Here is a 16,005-nt window from a genome sequence, read left to right as displayed (position 1 = left end):
CCCCCCCCCCCCCCCCAGGCTTCAAACTATTATGGCTCCAAGACGAGGACTTTTGGGAGATGATGCTTGGAATTAAAAGGGATAAACTAGAAAGCGAGAAGTCGGTAAAGGGTGCGCTAATGAATGGGTATCATCGTGAGCAACTAGTATTCAATCCTGTGAAAGGCCCTTTGAGAGGTAGAACACACCTCCAAGTCTTCTCACTGAGCAATGGGGAAGCCAGGCCTATTTATACACTGACTCCCTCTCTCACTGGTTAAGGGCTGCTCCTGGGGGTGTTAAACATCTGTCATGTGGGCTGAACAAACTCCTGCAATGCTGGAGAACACCCTCCAGCACAGATGCAGAGAGATGAGAGCACTGGAGGTACAAAGAGGTTAGCTTGCGTGGGAACTGCCCACCACAGGTAAACTCGGAGGTGAGTGGGACGAATATGGACTGGGGCATTTGCAGGACCTACCACACACATCCAAAAGAATATGTTCTAATTTCTTTCCCTTCAATTCATCAACTCCCATTTATGAAGAACTCAGAATGGTCCATCCCTTCAATTCATCAACTCCCATTTATGAAGAACTCAGAATGGTCCAGGGGCTCAGTTCACAGTGTCGGCCACAATGTTGCCTTCTCCAATCTCTATCACAGCCCAAGGAGGCAGACGCTCTCCCTTTTTCCAGGTGAGAAAACTGAGGTTTGGAGGGATCCAAGTACGTTCTCAAGTTCCTCACTGGCAGAGATCCCTCCGACTCTGAAGCCCAGGTCTTAACCATTGGTATATGCCAGTCTCCCATTTGTGGACATCTCTTTTGCCGATTTTTTTTTCCTGCTATAGTGGAGTCCAAGATGGGGAAGAAAAGTAAAGATCCTCCTGACTTCCCTGGAAAACTTGACTTTAAAGAAATAGTGTAGGACTCAAGAACATGGATTCTGGCTCCAGATCCACCTGAGTTCACCACTTATGAGGTAAGTGACATTGGGCAAGATGTTTAGCCTCTTTGAGCTTTCATCTGTAAAGTGGGGGTAATAGTGGTACCTAATTCAGAGGGCTGTAAAGATTAGCTGAGCATATACACATGTATAGTATATCATGTTATAAAGTGTCTTCTAAGTTCTAGTTTGTCAATGTTCCCACTGCTATTAATAACAGGTATTATGTTCATAAGGATACTGGGCTGAATATAGCTCTTTGAACTTAACTTGGGTCTCAGGTTATCCTAGTTTTAGGGCACTGTCCCAGTAAAGTGGTTGAGATCCTGATCCACCTTTTACTAGCTGGGGGACCCTTTGCAAGTAGCTTAACCTCTCTGAGCCTCAGATTCATCTCTAAAAAAGGCTTGTGCAACTAAAATGTGATAATGCACATAAAACTGTTAATATAGTGCTGGCACAAAACAAATAAATGATGGAAATAGCATGGCAGCCAACACCATTACTATCACTGTCACTGTATTACAAGATGGAGAGGCTAGCTCCTACTGCTAGGAAGTGAGGCTGTTCCTGGTGAAACACAGTTCAGCAACTATCATGACAACCAAATGCTTTGATCAATGAAAAGATCAATGCTCTCTCAATGATAAAACTCTCTGAATGATAAGAAGCATTTGTGCCATGGTAGGGAATCCTTCTGATACCAAGGGTGACTGATCCACGGGGGGAGAAATTAATGCAGACAAACATTAAAATAAAATGCAGCTGGTATTTATAGGAGCTGTTAGTTGGTCTCATGAGTTAGAGCGCCAATTGGTTTTGTTGTTGTTGTGTTTAGAATGCTGTTTTTATTTTCAGGCAACTCAGAACAGCAACATGGGAAGCGAAGAAAGGAGGAGAGAGTGAAGAATGGTGACATACGTTTGTTAAACTGATCAAAGGGAAGACAGCATGAGGTGTGTGACTCGTCATTCTGACCCTCTGGGCCCCAGTTTCTTCAGCTGTGTAAGGGGAACTGGGCTACTATCGAGACTCCCTTTCTATCTCTCTGGAAAGGGGCCACAGGCTGGGTACTTGGACAGAAGTAAGGAAAAAGCAGGGCTCTGATGGCAGAAACTTGGCAGGGGGGGGGCATTAATCATCTATACCACTCCCACTGCCCCCAAACTGGGGTTCTAGGCTCCTTAATGTGAGCACAGCTTCTGATTCTGGAAGTTTCCTGATTTGCCACCATCTCAGTGTAACTTTGACTTTGGGCAAATAACTTAGTCTCTCTGTGTCTTAACTCCCTTGTGAGTGAAATAAAGGGTTTGGACCTGCCAGAGTCCATTGAGTCCTAAAATTCAGTGATGCTATGAAACCAAAGCCAACGTCCTCTCCTGATGGTCCCTGAGTACTTGGGTATTTTCCTCACTTCTGATCCTCAACAAAACTGCCCAAAGCCTGGGGCAGCTGGTAGGACCTTCCAAAAAGGAACTGTCATTTTTACAGAGTCATGAAATGTCAGAGTTGGCAAGGACCCAGAGTTCATCTGTTCCATGCCTTATCTGATGTCAGAGTATCTGTCATAGATTCCTGGGCTGTTTAACTATATCAATGCAATGGTCCCCATCTCCATAAACAGCTTAGTGCATTTTCCAGAACACTCTGATTCTCAGAAGTATTACCGCTTTGCAGCCATTTATTTTACTGAGCACCTACGCCAGGTACAGGGCTAAGCCTGTGAACACAAAAACAACTGTCTTCATCCCTACCCTGGTCATGTCCACAATCTCCTTTGTTAACACACACAATTGCATTATTTGACCTCCCAGATGTTTATATATATATATCTAAGCATTACAGTCAAAGCTCTGTCATCTCAGAAATACAGCCAAGCTTCTGAAATCTTCCTCTTACACGATTTCAATTTAACGATCAGAACTTCAAATACAATAGAAGCACACTTCAAAGGGGTTTGATAAAATTGCAAACTTAGAATTTCTCTGAGGCCTTGAACTACACAGAACAAACCAAACTCCATGGGTACGATACTTTCTGCCAAACTTTACACAAGAAGAAGGCAAGAATCTTATGAATCCATGAAAAATGAATGGTGTTTTAATGCTGCGGTTTGCTTAGAAATGTAAGAAGACAATGAGTTAATCAAAAAGTGCTCATTAAGGCCATGTTGTCTCAGGTCAGGTTAATACACTCAGGTCCCCTCCCCCTGGAACACAGAACTAAGAGTGTACAGCATTTGCCTGGTAGCACCACTGCACAGAAGGTTGAATTTGTGGGGCTTGCAGTCCCTACTCTCTGTTCCTCAACTGCAGCCCAAGAGGAGACCAAGCAGCCCCTTGGAATTTGAAGTAATGAAATTTGAGCTATGTGTTTGATTTGAAGGAGACAGAACCAGCAGACAATAAAGAAGGGTGGCTGATTACAGGAGAAGCAACAGGGAGACAAGCAAGAGAAAGGAAGGCAGGAAAAATGAAGTGGGAAAGGAAAAGGGGTAAGAAAGGAAAAGAACGGCGGCTCCTTATGGTGTTAGGAGCAGGACCCCCTGAGAATCTAATGAAAACTACAGACCAGAAAAAAATATATATACACATAATTTTTGCATGCAATTTCAGAGGGTCCATGAATCCTATTAATTCTAAGGCTTTCATCCTTAGCACCTATTTGTCTCCGACGAGAATTTCTTCTCTAGAGCCTCATCAGATGTTTAAAAACTAGGGAAAAAGATCAGCTTGTTGTAATCAAGAAGCAGATGCAAACGCCCCAGTGGCTAACTAACTTATCACACGGCCGCCTTTCAACTTAATGACCATTTATTGAGGCTTACTATATGCTGCATGGTATACGAGCTTCTCTGGATGTTCCAAAAACCATGTTATAAAAAACCAGGGATTTTTTTTTTAAGGCTTCTTCCTGCCAGCAAGGTCAAGCTAGCCCCTGCCAGCAAAAGTCAGCCCCTAGGGAGTATAAATTGGCACAACCACTTTGCAGAGTTATTTGGCAATGTCTCGTGAAGCCGAGGATGCACAGAGTACACAACTCAGCAGTTCCACTCCCAGGTAGATGCCCTAGAGAAATCCACCGGCAAGAGTGAGGGGACAGCTTGGTTCAAAATAGCCCAAAGCTGGAAACAACCCAAACAGATAAATACATGGTAGCATATTCATACTGCACAATACTATGCAGCAGGGAAAATGGATGAATGAGACCTAGTCTTGTCAATCACAAGGTGAGGGCAGAAGGAAGGCTGTAGAAGGAAATGTTTACAGAGAAACTTAAAACTGTGCAAGAACGCATTATATATATTTCTTATATACTTTTGTGGTCAAAATGTAAAACAGGTACTACGTATTTCTCATATCCTTATTTACACGTATATAAAAGGGTAAATACATAACTGGAAATGATAAACACAAAACTCAGGAAGTGTTTCTGCATGGGGAAGGGAATGAACAAGGCCAGGGAAGAGAACACAGAGGACTTACACTGTATGAGAAAGGTTTCATTTGGGGGTGCCTGGGTGGCTCAGTTGGTTGAGCGTCCAACCCTTGGTTTTGGCTCAGGTCATGATCTCAGGATCGTAGGATAGAGGCCCGTGTCAGGCTCCACACTCAGCATGGAATCTGCTTGAGTTTCTCTCTCCTTCTCCCTCTGCCCCTCCACCACCCCACCAACTCTCTCTCTCTCTCTCCCACCCTCTCTGTCTCTCAAATAAATAAATCTTAAAAAAAAAAAAAGAAAAAGAAAGGTTTCATTTTGATGGTAGGCTGTTGTTCTATCACCTCCCTGTCCTCACCTCTTCCACCCTCTCCCTCACTTACTCTGTTCCCGCCACTCTGGCTTCCTCACTGCTCATCAAACATACCAGACACAGCCCAGCCTCAGGACCTTTGCATGTGCTATTCCCTCTGCCTGTCACTTTCCTCCTTTAGCTATCCTCAAGGCTCATTCACTCACCTCCTTCAGGTTTTCATTCAAATACTGCCTTCCCAATAAAGTCTTCCCCGGTTTCCAGCCCTCCTGCTCATAACACGTCCCATCCTTCCTCTGATTGATTGTTTCTCTGTAGCCCTCATTGCCACCTAACACACTAGATATTTATTCATTCACTCATTCATTCATTTAGCTTTTCTTCACTACTTGACTATCTGTTGCACAAAAGGAGGGACTTTTATCTGTTTTGTTCACTGCTGTGTCCCAGAGCCTGGTATATAATAGGTGCACAAAAAATATTCATTGAGCGAATATTTGCATACACAAATATTTGTTACATTATTCTCTATTTTTTGAATGTCTGAATATTTTGTTATGCACTTTTTAAAAAAAGATTTATTTATTTATTTTTTAAAGAGAGAGAGAGGAAGCACGAGTGTAGTGGGGAGGGGCAGAGGGAGAGGGAGAGAGAGAGAATCTCAAGCAGACTCCCCACTGAGTGCGGAGCCTGATCCCATGACCCTGAGATCAGGACCCAAGCCAAAATCAAGAGTCAGATGTTTAATGGCCTGAGGCACCCGGGCGCCCCTTTGTTATGCACTTTTAACAACAACAACAACAACAAAGTCAGCTATTAGGATGTTTCAGAGACAAGTTTCCTACTAAGGTAAGAAAAAGGTGCCCAACACCACAACATGTCCTTGGAACCTGCCAAGGTCCCAAGCCACAGGACTATGGGAACAACCAACAGAGGACCCTCAGGGAGCACTCAAGCCCACTAGAGCTAGCCCAGGGTACCCACAACAGACCATACACACCTGAATGCCTCTACCAAAACAGCCCAATATGACAAAGCCCTTTGGGGAAAAGCAACATTGCTCTAAAACAACAAATGTGCTCAAAACCTGAATTGCAGGAGCCCAGCCAACACAGCACAGAGCCTAAGACCCATGATATCTGCCAGGAGAGACAGGATCTGGAACAGCAACAGAGCCTAGAGGAGAAATTTGATCCTAGAAGAGAATTATGACCCCACAGAGGACAGCTGTGACCCCACAGAGGAGAGATGTGACCCCACACAAGGGAGCTGTGACCCCACAGAGTAGACCTGCGACCCCATAGAGGGGAGCTGTGCCCCACTGAGGACAGCTGTGACCCCAGAGAGGACAGCTGTGACACCACAGAAGACACCTGTGACCCCACAGAGGGGAACTATGAGGAATGAATAGGGGTCTTGGAAGACAAGCCAGTCTTAGCTTCGTGGAGAGGAGTGGGTGGACAGAGGAGCCAGAAATCAGCGCACAAAATGGTAATGTCTATGCTGGCATCTGTTACAGGACTTTGGGGTCCCTAACAGAGCCTGACTGGCTACTCAGCAAATCCACCTTCCTTTCTTCTAAGCACAGTCTAATGTTTCTCAGCTTCCCCTGCAGTGATGTGTGTCATGTGAATAAATTCTAGCCGAAAGAATAGGAAGGGAAGAGGCATGTGCCAGGCCTGTAAAACCTCCCTAGTATCACTTTGCATCCTCATTTCTCTTTTGTGGTTTGATGCATACAAGCACAAAGTTCTCGGAAGCTGTGAGTCAACAATGAGGAGCCACAGTGTGGTAAGGGCCTGGGTTCCCTCAATCACTGCTTGGAGGAGAGAGCCCTGCCAGCAAGGAACAACTATTTTGGACTTCCAGTGAGTGATACATAAATTTCTGTTGTGTGTAAGATTACCCAGTTTTTTCTATTGTCATAACAGCTAGCATTACCTTATAGAGAGGGTCCTTGGTGGAAAGTGTATACACACTCACCTTTCAACTATGGTGCGCTATATACAGATCCAAAAACTCTTCTAAGGCACTCACTGTACCTTATCTAGCTTGGTTTTCTCCATAGCCCTACCACAAGCTGTTGCACCCAGAAGTCCTCAACAAACATTTACCAGCTGGAAATCAAGATCAACTTGGAATAAAGGCGTCTCCAAATGAGGCAAAAGGATCACACATGCACAACAGTTAAAACCTTGAGTTCTGGAATCACATGATATTAGGTTCAAATTCCAGTTCCACTAGCAGGGTGATCCTAGGCAAGTTCATATCTGTGCTTCGGATCTCTCTGTGGTCCTGTGGGAATATTAATATTTCCTAATTCATTGGGTTGCTGTGAGGATTAAATGAGAGAATGCACAGAAAGCTCTTTGGAAGCAGTCAACTCTAATAAGCCATTATTCTAATTGTAACCAAAAGCATCTGCTGCAACATGCAGTCAGGGTATGAAGACAGGGTGCAAGAAGGCAAAGGCATGATGAAAAAGAGCACGGGGACTCAGCCTTCCCAAGCCCAGCCTGGACACACCAACCATGATGTTTCCAAAGTCTTTATAGTTTGAGATAATTCTAAGAAACACAGCATGTGACACTTACCCTGTCAGCACCACCACAAAGTCCATCACGTTCCAACCATTCCTTAAGTAAGAGCCTTTATGGAAGGCAAACCCCAGGGCGATGATTTTAATGCCAGCCTCGAAACAAAAAATTCCAATGAAGTATGGTTCTGTATCATCCTGGAAGGGAGAGAAGGTAAGGTCAAGATCTTTGGCTGGGTAGAGAGTGGCATGACTGGGGACCTGGCCCATCCAGAAATCTCTACCCATTTTTCCTCACCTCTCCAACCCTCCAGCACCCACTGCCCCCCAACGCATCCTTCCTGGAGTTCTTTTGCCTGAAGACTTTGCAAGAGAAGCAGAAGCATGGAGAAGACACCCTCCTTCTTTCCTTTTGGCCAACCTCATATATCACTTGGTCAAACAGAATTGTTTGTTTGGATCCGTGGTGTCCACTATAGCAGCCACGGGTCACATGTGGCTATTTAACTGTAAATTAATTCAAATGAAATAAAATAAGAATTCAGCTTTTCAGACACAGTAGCCAACATTCCAGTGACTAGTATATTGGACAGTGCAGATGGAGAGCATTTCCATCATTACAGAAAATTCTACTGGAAAGCACTGGTTCAGTATGTTTGTCACACGCACCACTCAAGGCCTTTAAGGTTAGACCCTGTACACCAACCTCACCCCCAGATCTGACACTCGTGAAGGTTCTCAGCTGGTATGCACCAGCACAGCCATTCAGGTTGCTAAAATATTGGAGTAATACTTCTGCATTTGCTGGCAAATGGCCAGTGTCCCGGTCCCCAGCCCCTCACTGAACCTCTTGCCAGTTTCTGGCTTCCAGCTGATAGTTTATAATATTTGAAATCAAGCTATGAGCTCCACTCCATCAGATCCCCTACATGGATGTTTTCCAATCTGTTACAAAGTTTCTCAAGCTTCAATCCTTTCTGCCTTCATGATTCTTTCCCTATCAGCTTGCCATGGTACTACTATTTGCTTCCTAGTTTTCCAGCTGACTCTCTTTACTTAGCTTCATTTTAAACAAAAATTTTTAAAAAGTCTTGAAATCATAAGTTTTATAGATTAGTGATATGTTTTAGAATACCTGTTATAATTCATACCTCTTAAAATTTAGATGTCTTGAGAACCATCTATATTTTGTGGATTACGAACGAGTGGATTCTTACATGCCCCTCTACCTACCCTTGAGCTATTACAGCTGGATCTGAAAAGGTGACAGAAAGGAAAAAAAGTCTTCTTCATTGCACTGTCAGAGTGCCAGGAGAGGAACCAGGGCACTTGGGGATGGATAGGGGGATCGAGAAGGATCTTAGTGCTAGTTTACAGCTCTGCTGAGTTTCACCAAATGAGTAATTTTTTTTTTTTAAGATTTTATTTATTTGCGAGAGAGAGAATGAGAGTCAGAGAGCATGAGAGGGAGGAGGGTCAGAGGGAGAAGCAGACTCCCTGCCGAGCAGGGAGCCCGATGTGGAACTCGATCCCGGGACTCCAGGATCATGACCTAAGCTGAAGGCAATCAGTCGCTCAACCAACTGAGCCACCCAGGCGCCCCCAAGTGAGTAAATTTGAACGAGGACTATGAACGTCCCCCAGAGCTGATATCCATGACAGGAGACAGAGAGGATAGAAGAACAAGCCAAATGACACCATATACAAGCAACCAGGCTAACATCAGAATGTGGGACATACCTTAGGGTCATGGGACTGATTTCTGCCATAAGTCAAGGGCAGGAGTGAAAACAGTTGCTTTAGTTTAAAAGGCTTAAGCAGGGATGCCTGGGTGGCTCAGTCAGTTGGGCGTCTGCCTTCAGCTCAGGTCATGATCCTAGGGTCCTGGATCAAGACCCATGCTGGGCTCCCTGCTCAGCTGGGAGTCTGCTTCTCCCTCTGCCCCTCCGCCTGCCTGTGCTTGTGTACTCTCTCTCAAAAATAAATAAAATCTTTAAAAAAATAAAAGGTTTAAGTAGCATAGCAAAATCTAGACCCTGCCTGGATCCTGGTTTGACCAAACTGACTGAAAAATGCTTTTTCTGAGACAACCATGAAAATCTGATTCCTGACTAGGTCTTAGATGGTTCCAAGGAACTGCTGTAAGTTGTGCTGGGTGTAAAAATGTCACTGTGGTAATGGAAGAAAATGCCTATATTTTTTAGCAATGTAGACTTAAGTAAGTATATGGCAATGAACTGACAAGTTGTCTGGGATTTGCCTTCAACAATTTTGGCCAGGAAAGACAAACCAATGAAATGCAAGGGGCCAGAGGAAGCAAATAAGGCAAAGTCTTGACAACAGTTGAATCTGGGTGAGAGGTTCTTAGAGGGGTTCATTGTATTGTTCTCTCCATTTCCAATGTATAGTCAACATCTTCCACAAGAATTTTGTTTCTAATATGATGTTTCTATGGACTATGTGAACACTTGTTACCCACTGCCCTCCTGGTCAGCATTGGGTTTGCCTGGTCTGGTGGGGGCGGTGAGTCATGAAGGCATCTCTCTCCCCAGATTATTGGTGTTCATGAAATTTAGGCTTCCCAGGTGGGGGGCTCATGATCCAGCTCTTGGCTCCAAGACTGAGAGCCCACTCTGCCCTCTGCCCCATGGCCATGGCAACTTGCCTCTAAAGCAAAGAGAGACCCCTCAAGAGAGACATCACTCACCAGTCGTTCAGACATTGGGGTCTTGTCATCGTCAGGTAGGTGTTGCTCCAGAGCAAGGACAATGCAGTTTGCTATGATGGTAGCTAAAATCATATATTCAAAGGGAGTATGGAGGAATTAAGGAAAATCTTTCCAGTTTGTTTAGGCTCACAGCAAAACCCAGCAGAAGGTAGAGAGATTCCCCATACACCACCTGCCCCCACACATGCACAAGCCCCCCCCCCCAATTATCAACATTCCCCATCAGAGTGGTGCATTTGTTAGAATCAATAAACTTACACTGACACATCATTATCACCCAAAGTCCAGAGCTTACATCACGGTTCACTCTTGGTGTTGAACTTTCGGAGGTCTGGACAAGCGTATAATGACTTGCATCCACCATGAGAGTGTCCTATGGAGTAGTTTCACTGCTCTAAAGACCCAGCAGATGACTTTTTAAGGAAAATGTAGATGTTATTCTTCCATCTCACCTCCAACATTCATAGAGCAAATATTAATTCAGCACCTACTGGGCTCCAGGCCCTGTTCTGGGCACTGGGGATACAGCTTACAGTAAAAGAAACAAAAATCTCTGCTCTTGTGGAGAAGTGAGTGTGTGAGATAACTACACATAAAGAGTGTTACGAGGTAGTGAATGCTATGCAGAGAAAAAGCAGGTTGGGTGTTGCAATGTATTTATTTATTTTTTAAAGATTTTATTTATTTATTTGACAGAGAGAGACACAGCGAGAGAGGGAACACAAGCAGGGGGAGTGGGAGAGGGAGAAGTAGGCTTCCCGCTGAGCAGGGAGCCCGACGCAGGGCTCGATCTCAGGACCTGGAGATCATGACCTGAGCCGAAGGCACACACTCAACGACTGAGCCACCCAGGTGCCCCTGGGTGTTGCAATTTAAAGTAGAGTCGTCAGGGGCTCCTGGGTAAGTTAAGCATCTGACTCTTGATTTCAGCTTAGGTCGTGATCTCAGGGTCGTGAGATCAAGTCCCGCATCAGGCTCTGTGCTTAGCAGGGAGTCTGCTTGAGATTCTCTCTCTCCCTCTCTCTGCCCCTCCCCCTGCTCACATGCACTCTCTCTCTCTCAAATAATAAATAAGTAAATCTTTAAAAAAAATAGAGTGTTCAAATCTGACACCAAAAGCACGATCAGCTAAAGAAAAAACAGGCAAAAAAAGTAAAAAGTAAAAAGACAACCAACAGAATGAAAGAAAATATTTGCAAATCATGTATCTGATAAGCCTGGCATCCAGAATATATAAAGAACATTTGTCACTCAAGAACAAAAGGCAGTCCAATTAAATAATGGGCAAATGGCTTAAGTAGATATTTCTCCAAAAAAGATACTCAAATAGCCAATCAACTACATGCAAAAATTCTCAATATCCTCAGCCATTAGGGTACTGAAAATCAAAACCACAATGAGCTACCACTCCACATCCACTAGAATTAAAAACAAAAAAAACCAAAAAAAACAAAAAAACAACCACCCAGAAAACAATAAGTGTTGGCAAGGATGTGAGAAATTGGAACTTTTGTGCATTGCTGGTGGGAATGGTGCAGCCTCTGTGGAAAATAGTTTGGTGATTCCTCAAAAAACCCACAGAATTACCATATGATCCAGCAATATATATCTTAGGTATACACCCCAGAGAACTGAAAAGCAGGTACCAAAACACATGTTCATAGCAGCACCATTCAAACAGCCAAAAGGTGGAAGCAAGCCAGATGTCTCTCAGTGGATGAATGGATGGACAAAATGTGGTCTATCCAGACAACAGAATCATCCTCGGCCATAAAAATGAAGTACTAATACACGCCACAGTGTGGAGGAACCTCAAAAACATTATGCTGAGTGAAAGACGCCAGACATAAAAGGCCACACACTGTACAATTCTGTGTATGTAAAATGTCCAGAACAGGCAAATCCAGAGTGTCAGAAAGCAGATGGGCGGTTGCCAAGGGCCGGGGGAGGGGGTTGGGGAGTGACTGCTTAATGTTTTGGAACTAGATAGATAATGTACAACAAACACTCTGAATATACTAAATGCCACTGAATTAGTCACTTAAAAATGGTTAATATTGTTATGTGAATTTCACCTCAATAAAAAAAAATAATATGCTGGTCAGGGCAAAGCCTCTGAGAAGCTGAGCTTTCAAGATCTACAGAGGGAAGGGTTAGTCTGTGTGGCTATTTCCAGAGGTGGCATTCCCTCTCTCTCCAGGCACAAACTCCTTCCTGCATCCTGGGAACATTCCTTCGGGTGGACGAGGCCGCCAGGGTGTCCTGCTGGAGGGTCTGCACTTGGGGACGGTCTGTCCTGCTCACATTACATTAGGGCCTGATCTGCTGATCAGCTGGTGAAACAGAATGTCCCCTGTCCCCCTGCCAGACCCACAGAGGCACCGCCCAGTCAATCTGGGTGTAGAGAAGTGGGTGTCGGAAGGGAAAGCCACAGGGTACTGGTTAGTCTGGAGTAGAGCTCCCCCACCTCGGCACGTCTGACACTTGGGGCTGGGTCATTCTCTGTGGTGGGGGTGATGAGCAGTAGCAGCTCCTCCTCTCCAGTGAGGACAACCAAAACTGACCTCCAGGTATTGCCAAGTGTCCCCTGGGAACACTGGAATCCACTGTTCTGTGGAAGGATCAAAGAGCATGTCTTGGTGAACTTAGCCATGGCCTCCTCCCAGCTTTCTCCCTTGGAAGCCTAACTTGCCTTGTTCTGTCCTTTGGCCCTGGAGTTAGGTTTGGCCTTTTGGAAGCTCCATAAAACCAAGGGATCTTATAGGCTGGTGGAGTTGGAGCATATACTCACTTCCCAGGTGGGAAAAGAAAGTCTAGAATGGATAACCTGGGAGCAAGAGTTTAAGTAAATCAGGAAAACCAGGACTTCTTTGTCACTGGCTTCGGCCTTTGCCTCCAGCTGAAAGCGTCTGAGCCGCGCTCTGTGCACACTCTGAAAAGCAAATCTGACACTCAGGGCAATTTGGGGAGCCAACAAAAGCCGGCCCTGCCGACGAGTGCCTCTGATTGGCTTCCTGCCTCTGAGCTGACAGTCATTAGGAGCACAGAGAACAAAGCTGGGCTATGTTGCACAAATACTCCATTCTGCCTCACCCTGCAGCCCAGAAAATAAGAGACAATATTTGTATACAGAGAAGCAACGCCAAGCCCTTTCCTGGCCTCCCCTTGCTGAGGCTTCTGAAGCCACGATTTGAATCTGATGATTTCACTTCCCTTCCCTGCCAACTAGCTCCTTGCTCACTTCTGTATGGAGCTGCTGGTTCACTCCTGGGAGGGAAGGGGGTGTGTGGCCTCCTGTCCCTAAACAGCTGGGATGTGCCTTCCTCTCCATCAGACTTGAGCTGAGGTTCCAGGAAGAGTCCCAAAAGACTGGCAGCAAGCAGCACTTTTATGGGTTGCATTATCAGGGTTTCAATTGCCCAGTGTTCCTTGGATTTCAGGCCCAGAGCTCTCCGGGTAGAGCGATGAAGCCTTAGCATGGGAGAGAACGGAAAGAGGCTGCCCACTCCTATCTTACTGCTTTTTCTTGTCAAACATGGCAATACTGGCTATCAAATATTAACCCTTCTCCCTCCATGCACACACAGACCCTGCTAATGTCCACACACCTGCCCCCCATGGGAATCTGCAACATTGACCTCATACCCTTGCTACCGAATGGGCCGCAGCAGAGCGTCAGCTGCGTCTTTTAGAAATGCAAAGTCTCAGGCCCCCACGCTGACCTGCTGAGTCAGAATCTGCATTTTAGCAAGATCTTCAGGGGATCTGTGTGCACAGTGAAGTTTGCCTTAGATCTATTTCAGGGGTAGGAGGAGACCAGGTAATTATGGCTTTGAGTCATCTCAAGAGTGGTGGGGGCTCCACTTTCTCCTCCACATTCTGACCCCAGGAGAGGACTTCAGGAGTTCCTGACCAGTCTTCTGGCCCCATGCAGGCAAGGGGGCTGGTAAGAAACCCAAGATCTTGATGAAATAAGAGCAAATTGGCAGGAGATAAATATGCAGAAAAGAAAATTCCAGCTTAACTGACATGGAAGGAGTCACAGCCTTCCATGACTTCCATGTCACTTAGGAGAAAAGCCAGTCTTCTTGGCAGCCAGTAAGACCCAGCATGACCTGCCCTCATCACCTCCCTGCTCTCATGACCTCCATCTCCCCATGTTCCTTCAGCGGCAGCCACACTGGCCTCCTCCACGTTCCCCAAACTCCAGGCACTTCCCACACCAGGGCCTTTGTACCTGCTGTTCTCTCTCCTGGAATATTTTTCCCCACAGACCCACATGGTTCCCTCCCTCACTCCCTTTAGGTCTTTACTCAAAGGTCACATCCCCAGGGAAGCCTTTGCCCCCTTCCCCTGCTTATTTTTTTCCTTGGCCCCTGTCCCCGGTCAAACATCTACTCTATTTTCCTTCTTTATCTTGTTCACTGTTTGTCTCCCCTGCTAGAATGTAAGCTCTATGCAAGTAGGAATTTTTATCTACTTTGTTCACTGCTTTGTTCTCTGCACCTAAGAGAGCATCTGTTTTTATAGTAGGTGCTCAATAAACACCTGTATGAGGAAGGAAAGGTGGGTGGGTCCTGGTTTTTGCATCCTCTCCCCCCACTCTGTTGCATGCCAAGTCTCGGTGGGCATGTTAAGAACACAATCATCTTCTTGAAATATGCATTGATGTGGCCAGCACACAGACACAAAGATGGGGTACTGGGTTCTTGGCATGGGAGAAGATGCCTCATCCCAGGCAGAAGTCAAAGGTAGTCCAGGCAGGGGGAGGTGACGCTTTCTCAGCCCAACCCTAAGTCGTGCCTGTTCCTCCCAATTTAGAAAGCCTGGGTTCTAACTCACAGCTGCGGTGAGCAATGCCTCTGCTAGCTGAACTGAGCCTTCCTGCTCCCCGATTGGCTCGGGGAGAAAGCACCTGTGTCAGCGGGATCCAGAATAATCAGCCAGCCGAAGAGGCCAAGGGGAGGGAGTGTGGGGAGAAGAGATGAAAGGAGAGAAGCATCCCTGATGGGAGGAAAAGCTGGCTCCTGAAATGGCTTGTGGAAGTCAGGATAGCAAACAGCCCTGCAGGCAAGTGCGGGTATGCAAAGCTCCCCCCCAACACACCAAATTAGATTGATCAGGACCACAGAGGCCCCAGAAAGGGGCTGTGTGTGACACTGGAAATGACCAAGTGATTTTTCCCCGGGAAGAAGGGCTGCATCTGCTAACAGGAACTGCTCTTGGGATCCAGAACATCAAGGAAAATCAATTTGCAAAGTAGGCATGGCTGATGGTTCCAGCCCCTTAGTAAGATCTTGCAGAATGTCTAAGTAATTCATTCTTCTCTTTATGGTGCCCCCATCCCTATCTCATTCCCACCCTCCTGTGGTTGTTGTGAAAATCAAATCAGGTTTGTTAACTCATCAAGACCTTTCGTCTACTATAGAGGCTGCCTGAAGTTCTGAGGAAACAGATACTTCAGTGAGTCAACCAGGCAGTTGAACTTGTGGAGAGAAGCCAAACAGAACTTATTTTCATGTTAGTTCCATGCTCATCAAATTACCAGGAAAAGAGTGGGGGGTACCAGGGCCCTAGATGTATGGGTTTAGGACATATTCCTTGCTTCGCTAAACAAATGTCAGCATTTAACTCGGCAAAATGATAAACTATTATGGGGCCATTAACAGGCAAAACAACCATAATTACAGCTGCATTTATCGAGCGCTTCATTGGGCAGACACTGTGCTAAGAATTTTACACTCGTTTCAGTTAATTCCTTGCAACAATTCTACAAGGTGGGTTGCAAACCCCATTTTCCAGATAAGGAGATCAAGGCTCAGAGAGGTTAAGTAAATTGCTTATGATCAAACAGGAAATACTGGAAGAGCTAGCACTCACCCCAAGATCCATGCTTGCAAGCTGGTGGTCCCCAAAGACCACTCAGCAGCGTACCTTTATTAGAAGGTGGGTAGTTTTGTCTTTATTTAAAAATTGGAGTTGGTACACCTGCGGCCTTAACCATATGGTTGTGACCAAATGTATTAGACCTCAACTGAGTCCCAACTGCCACAATTTAATGTA

At 45.5% G+C, this 16,005-nt stretch overlaps 1 protein-coding gene across 1 annotated transcript in view; it reads right to left on the bottom strand.

The window, feature by feature from the left end:
- Positions 1 to 16,005, bottom strand: part of CACNA1A (calcium voltage-gated channel subunit alpha1 A) — a 208,045-nt gene that overhangs the window by 159,314 nt on the left and 32,726 nt on the right. Inside the window, exons 2-3 of the mRNA XM_044913037.1 lie at positions 9,922 to 10,027; positions 7,273 to 7,412 (exon numbers count right to left, since the gene is read on the bottom strand). Of these exons, the coding sequence (XP_044768972.1) occupies positions 7,273 to 7,412; positions 9,922 to 10,027 (246 nt within the window). The remainder of the gene's footprint in view (positions 1 to 7,272; positions 7,413 to 9,921; positions 10,028 to 16,005) is intronic.

Source organism: Neomonachus schauinslandi, chromosome 1 (genome assembly GCF_002201575.2).
Source record: "Neomonachus schauinslandi chromosome 1, ASM220157v2, whole genome shotgun sequence".
Classification (NCBI taxonomy): domain Eukaryota; kingdom Metazoa; phylum Chordata; class Mammalia; order Carnivora; family Phocidae; genus Neomonachus; species Neomonachus schauinslandi.
This window is presented reverse-complemented; position numbering and strand designations above follow the sequence as displayed.